This window comes from Helobdella robusta, assembly GCF_000326865.2.
Source record: "Helobdella robusta unplaced genomic scaffold HELROscaffold_59, whole genome shotgun sequence".
In the NCBI taxonomy this organism is placed as follows: Eukaryota; Metazoa; Annelida; class Clitellata; order Rhynchobdellida; family Glossiphoniidae; genus Helobdella; species Helobdella robusta.
Genome location: NW_008705322.1, coordinates 438,433 through 445,800, shown reverse-complemented (window position 1 = coordinate 445,800; position 7,368 = coordinate 438,433). Strand labels below are relative to the sequence as shown.

Genomic DNA, 7,368 nt, shown 5'->3' with positions numbered 1-7,368 from the left:
CTCCTGACAGCCTGTCCATTTGGTTTGAAATTTACTGAACCAGTTGCCAATATGTAAGAGAAGTTAATAAAGTAAAAATAATTTATTTTGTACACACATCTTGAATCACACGTTATGAAAGTTTTGAGTAGGAAGATTAACAATCTTGGCTACTTTTATTTATCTGAATTCAATTAAATAAAACGTTTTTTGTTAGACCAATTCATTGAAACGCGATGAAATTGATAGTTTTAGCAAAAATAATTTAAAATGTTTGATACATTCAAGACAAGCCAAAGCATTCCATTAATGATGTCCATACCACTTGCTTTGTAATGATAAGAAAATTTTTATGACCGCAATGAAGATGAAACCATGCTGTGATTTTTTTTATGAAAGTTTCAAAACTTCTCAACTACTCCTGCACGAGTTTATTTTTAAACTACAGAAATTTAAAACTGAAAACGAACCAGCACCAAAGCTGAGTCAGTAATTTTTTGTAGAAAGGAGATTGAAGTTGTTGAAGGAAGAAGAGCAAGGGGATCATTTTTGCTTGACACACAATTTTTTGCTTCTTTTGTTAATAAAACCAGTTTTTCTACAAAATTACCATATTTTTCATCATTGTTGGGAGAAAGTTGGAAACAATTTCCAATCCAAATTTGAACAGATTTAAATAGAGCTGACCCCTCACTAATGTTAGTGGCTGCCAAAAAAACAAATGCATAATACAATACTTGATTCAATGCAAAAATTTACTTACAAATGTTTGAACACATTTACTTCATCGCACTTCATTTAAATACAAATTTGAGGCTACCACCTTCTGAGTAATTTATCTTCCTATAACCATCACGTCAATTAAAAATTTTAAATATTGTATTATGTAAATTTTAAAAAATTTATTAAATTTTTGGAGAAATTAACATTTGTTGAAAGCCGTAAGAAAGAAATAATTTTTAACGAAACTTGAGGAGACAGTAGGCTGTGGATGGATTGCCTTCCAAGCCTAGTGTCGCTCGCTAACAAGTATTTTGACCGTCAACATTCCCTTATTCACAAATATTTTTTACAAATATTTTTTATTTATTCGTTAAATATTATTTATTCAATTTCAAGCAAAATTATTTTATTTACATCTCTGCAGAAACTTCATGACTTGAAAATTGAGTTTGAAAACTTTTATGATCCAATCAAATTTATTTATCTCCATTTTTTTAACCTATCAAATTTTTTTTACAAAGCCTTCAAACAAGCTCATGCAAAAGTTAATAATTCTCAATGAAGTTTTATAAAAACACAATATTAAATTTTTTTAATTAAATTAATTTGTTTTGGGAACTAATTTAAAACTTGAAGCGGATTCATTTGTTGATGACGTTAATGCAATATGACATTTCTTCTTCTGTTGAGGTTTCAAGCTTTCGTGGTGCAGACAACTGCTTTCAATGGGCCTTCCAAGTGTGAATAACCGAACGTAAATAAGATATGAATTATTAAATGTTTGAAACAAACACTGTTAAATTATTAGTTATTACTAACAGTTATATTATTAAATATTAGAAATTACTAAAATACAAATACTAGATTAATTGATTACTCATTATTAAAAGCACAAACACACACGTATAAACCTACACACACACACACGCACACAACACACGTACACATATAAGCACATACAAACATATTCACTAAAACACTTAAATAACCAAACAATCACATTTGCATTTGACAGGGACAATAAACGCAAGTCTGCAAATTTCCAAATAAAAAATTTATTTTTCAAAAAGAAGGAAACATAAAAAGTTCATTATCATCTAATTTATTCATTAATTTCAGCGTTATATCATTTGTGTGATTGTCTGTCTGTCTGCTTGTCTATCTGTCTGCATGTGTTTCTGTTTGTCTGTCTGTCTGCATGTGTTTCTTTTTGTCTGTCTGTCTGTCTGTCTGCATGTGTTTCTTTTTGTCTGTCTGTCTGTTTGTCTGTCTGCTTGTCTGTTTGTTTGTCTGTCTGCATGTGTTTCTGTTTGGTATGGCTTGCAAAAACATGAAACATGCGGACAATTTTGTTTGAACAGAAACTGAATGCAGACGAAATAAAAAAAACTGACGTGTCTGCTTGTTAAATGCACTGTTGCAGCATTACACTCTCCGCCTCAGTTTGGCTGACGACGAAACTCCGCACAGGCAACTGCAAACACTGTCCAACCGAACTTTCATTAGAAAAAGTTGAATAACACGAAACATAATAACTGCTTAAATAATTAAGTTTCATTGCAACAAAATCAAAAACTTCAAGCAAAGCTGCATACAACTAAACAAAAATCAATACAATTTGATCAAATATAAAAATACGCCAACAACACCAACAACAACAGCAACAGCATCAAAAACACCGTCAAAAACAACAATAATAATAATAATAACAACAACCACAACAACATCATTAACAACAACATCAAACTACGCCAACATGACTGATAAACGTTATCTCATGTAACCACTTCATGTTATGAAGTGCAAAATAGATCGTATCATAAGGCGAGAAAACAATGTTCTCTGTGTGTGTGTGTGTGTGTATGTGTGTTCTTTGTGTGTGTGTGTTGTGTGTGTGGTATGTGGTGTGTGTGTGGTGTGTGGTGTGTGTGTGTGGTGTGTGGTATGTGGTGTGTGTGTGTGTGGTATGTGGTGTGTGTGTGTGTGTGTGGTATGTGGTGTGTGTGTGGTGTGTGTGGATGTGCGGTCATTAAATTAAACTTTCGTGCCACAAAGGCTGAACACTATTCACACCCCACGACGCACATCCACATCACGTATGCACGCGTCTTTAAGTTTCGGACGGAGTGTATTCGAACCAGTCCAACGCGTGATCTTACCGACTGAGCCAAATCATCCTCATCATCGTCACAACTCTCATCACCATCCAAGTGCCCATCGTCATTGTGGACAGCTATGCAACCACCACCACCACCACGAACCTATTCGTGAATGTCACCATGAATCATCATCACCATCATCATCACCATCATCATCATCATCATCACCATCATCATCATCACCATCATCATCATCACCATCATCGTCAACATCATCATCGTCATCACATCATCACCATGAATGTTTTCGTAACAAAAACAAGAACATCCCTTCCATTCATTCATTTCTCATTCCATTCATTCATTCATTTGGTATTTGTTATGCTCACAAGAGTAAAAAATTAAAGGATCATAGCGGATCAACATGATGCTTCCAATCCGAGGTTTCCTTCGCTTCACTCCACCTACCACGCTTTCAATCCTTCATCGATTAATTTTTTTTACAATTTGAACAAGCGGCCTCATGGGCTCACTGATTTCTCACACAATCAACCCACGAGAAACGACGAACGAACGCACGCAAATTCGCTCGCAAATTGAGTGCTACAAAAATTTCTAGCCCTACATTCTGTTTGACACTTTTGAACATTTTAAACTCAACTTGGATAACTGTTTAGGATGAAAGTGAATAAATTGCTATTATTCAGAATTGTATACATCGAAAAGCGAGCTTGATTAATTACGATATACAAACAAATGTACGTGCCTTCATATTCGAAGCGATAAAAAAGAATATATAAATATACGTATGTGTATCCATGCAACTATGTAATATTCATATTTATCTTATAACACATAAATGAAATAATACTATTATATGCATACATACACATGTATATATGTGTGTGTCTTTGTGTGTCTGTGTGTCTTTGTTTGTTTGTGTTTTTTGTGTGTGTCTGTATGCGTATGTGTTTGAAGATAGTTACTTTTAAAGACACGTGTTGCTACAGTTCATCATAATGTTGATGAATGATGGAGAAGTCGTGGCGTGGATGAGTGCGTGTGCATGTCCTTTTTTCAAATCTTTCTTTCAAATCTTTCTTTCAATTTCACTGCCGTTTTCAAAGGCAACCTAACAAACACACAAGTAGCATTTTCAGCTAAAGCAGGGGCGGGCAAACTACGGCCCGCAAAGCTACTTTATGCGGCGGCCCGCGAGGCCATGTTCGACCAAAAAAAAGAAAGTTCGTCAGCCAGACATTATGAGCAAAAAAAGGCACAAATCTTAAAAAAAATTCTCCCTCGGGTCAAAAAAAAAGTTTCCGTTTAAGCACATATGAGGCCCTTAAATTGTAAAATAGTTCTCAATGCGGCCCTCACAGCAAAAAGTTTGCCCACCCTTGAGATAAAGCAATGATTTATGTGGTTTTTCCCTGGTATTTCGCTTTCTAATGTTGAACATTTTGAATGTTATTCAAAATGTTATAGCGTTACATATTTTCGTTATGAATAAAATTTGTTTTTAGTTTCTTTCTCGCCAACAAATCTTTACACCATTTTGTTTGCTCATGTTCATGATGTGTGTTGATATTGACATATTTATTTACATTTCTTTATTATTCTTTAAACTTTAAGATATATTTTTATTCATGTTTTAATTGTTATTCACATTAATTATTTTCACTTAACAAAACATTTAATTAATACTGTCTTTAATAGTAGAAGGTTGCTTCCAAATATTTAATTTGATTTCTTATTTTACTGACATGTTCAACAAATAATGGTATAATGCTTATGAAGATACCATCTGGAATGCAGTCGTGCTTGCCGTTGTTGCGTTAGCACCTACAAATTGCAATCTCTAATTTTGTCTCCCTTTAAATTAATCAATTACATAAATAATATATCTGTGTGTGGATTTTTTGCACGCCTTACAACAATCAGACATTCAACCAGACATGCAACCAGACACACAACCAGACACGCAACCAGACACACAATCTGACACACAACCTGACACACAACCAGACACGCAACCAGACACGCAACCTGACATTCAACCAGACATACAACCTGACAGTTCCATACAACTCACACTACCGTAAGAACTTATATTTTTTATTGATCGCTATCTTTGAATGTATTGAGTGAATAGGTGGGGTGATGGTAATGATGATGGATCGATCAGACATCTCAACACTGCTCTTTATTTCTCATGTTCTTCACATTGCACTCCAGCACGTCGGCATTCAGGTGAGTCGCTAACGCTTGTGGTATGCAGCAAGTCTGGGAAGCAATTACTAGCAAGGTGTGTGTTTGCTTAAGCTGGAAGCCAACTGTCAACCAGCAACATTCCATGAATCTCTCAATGTTTTGTCATTCAGTCATTCATACTCATCAGACCGGTACAAGGGTACAAGGGCTTGTCAAAAATGCAAATTTTTTGCCTCAAAACTGCAACAAATTTTCAAAGTGTAAAAAAATATTAATAATTTATCCTACTAAAAAAAAAATTAACAATAATATTAATAATAATAAGAAGAAAAAGAACGGATAGTAATTAACAACCCAATCACCAAAATAAGAATTTAAATGAAATGTACCAAAACTTTTCACTCGCGCACTTTTCCAAAGTGAAAAGGTGTTAATGATCTGAAGTAGCACATTCAGCTGCCTTCTTGCGCATCAAAGTTCCACCATTGCAGGCTGAAGTGACCGAGGGACTTCTGCTCCACATGCTTCCAACAAGTGTTACTTCAATTCTTTACATTCTTTACAGACATTGAACGCTGAAGCTAATATTTGCTCGTTTAATTATTTTTTAAAATTAAATCAGATTGTTCAAGGATGGCCTCATTGTTGTTGCAAACACTTCCAAGCAGGTGTTTCCAGATCCAGAAATGTTTAGAAGGGAGAGAAGGTTGAACATTTGAAGTTTTTTGGATTACTTTGCTGCAGCTTAGTGTTTTAAATAAAATTTAAACAACTTTTCATGGTTGGCGAAGGTGATGCATGGTCTTATCCTCCAAAACCCAAAAATGTGCAGCTGTGCATGTGCAAGTGTGGACCTGTGTGTATGTTCGTAGATGTTTCGTCCAAGTGTTGAATAAACATTTGGAAGACACGTTTTTCTGTTTATTCCAGTGAAAGTTCCAATGCGTGCATGCAAATGTGCATTCTACTGAGTGTCCCAATGAAATATTTCGCAAATGGTGTGCAACGTGATGCCTTCTTATTTCAACCATCCAGCACCAATCATCATGCTCCGATGTTCATATAGAAGCAAACCACCCACAATCATCTTTGTTTAAACCACCTTATGCTATGTAATTAATAAAATACATTATCTCCTTACAAATATTCATGGTTGTTTGGAAATATTTTTTATATTGTTTTATTTTTATTTTATTATATTTTTATAACTTTTAGTTAGAATCATGTTTGAAGAGAAGGTTGATGACACGCCGTCTTTCCAGTCGAACATGCCCCTCGAAATCACCATCAGCCACCTTTCAATTATTACCTCCAAACATTCCCTGCCGATAAATTTGTGTGCACCCAAACATTCATGGGATATCCACCCTGTCATGTTGGCCCTCCGTTCAAACGCTGCAGAACCTCAATTAATTATTTTCATTCCGAAGCAGGCATGTTAAATATTGTTTCCATTCATTCATTTGAAACCTCGTAACTTATACACACATGTTTAACTAAGTTTGCATTTACAAAAATTAAATTTTTTTCATTTTTCACTTCGAAAAAACGTTGTACTTAAATTTATTCCACTCATCAATCTTTCTTTCAACGAAATTTCTACATCTCCAGTCAGGACTTTTTTTCTATTTCCAGAAACTCTTTTTAGTTTTTCGTGCATGCCAATTTTTTTTATCCAGAAAATCCCTTCAAGTTACGTTTTTGTAGCGATTTCAAAATAATTTACTTTAAATAAGTTTATTTAAAGTAATTTGCTCTTACTTTAAATAAGTTTATTTTAAAAAAGGTTTTTGATGATTTTGTAGTATTATAAATACGTATAACATTAAACTAAACATAAAATTATTTTTTATTCAATTGATAATATTTTAATTGCAATATTATGTCAGTAGGAGCGTGTTTTAGAAAGAATATAATGTTGAATAGTGGGTACCTTACTTATTCATGTGTGCTACAATAACACACTTGTTAGCGTTAATTAATATGTTAGCCATTAAAATAAAACTTGTATTTATATTCACATTAATGTGTATACTTGGGTTATATGAATTTTGAAACCATGATTTCGTTTAAGAGATTTGTTTAAAAATATTTTACTATTTAATAGATACAAGCTTGTTTGTTTGTGTGTGTGTGTGTGTGTGTGTGTGTGTGTGTGTGTGTGTGTGTGTGTGGGTGGGTGGGTGGGTGTGTGGGTGTGTGTGCGCGCGCGCATATACAATTATATTATTTATTTATTCATTTATCGGCCTCTTATACATAATCAATGTTTTTTTTTTATAATTTATTAGTTCGTTGAAATAATTATGAAGTGAATTAATTTTCGACTTAAAAAAGTTTTAACATAAAGATT

At 33.8% G+C, this 7,368-nt stretch overlaps 1 protein-coding gene across 1 annotated transcript; it reads left to right on the top strand.

Moving 5' to 3' along the window:
* Nucleotides 1-2,458: 2,458 nt before the first annotated feature.
* HELRODRAFT_180098 (hypothetical protein) lies at nucleotides 2,459-5,734 on the top strand (the record flags this gene model as incomplete). The annotated part of the gene is made up of 5 exons (XM_009028880.1): nucleotides 2,459-2,471; nucleotides 3,929-4,107; nucleotides 4,830-4,902; nucleotides 5,040-5,109; nucleotides 5,638-5,734. The coding sequence occupies 5 exons, from the start codon at nucleotides 2,459-2,461 to the stop codon at nucleotides 5,732-5,734; spliced, it is 432 nt and encodes a 143-aa protein (XP_009027128.1).
* Nucleotides 5,735-7,368: the final 1,634 nt, after the last annotated feature.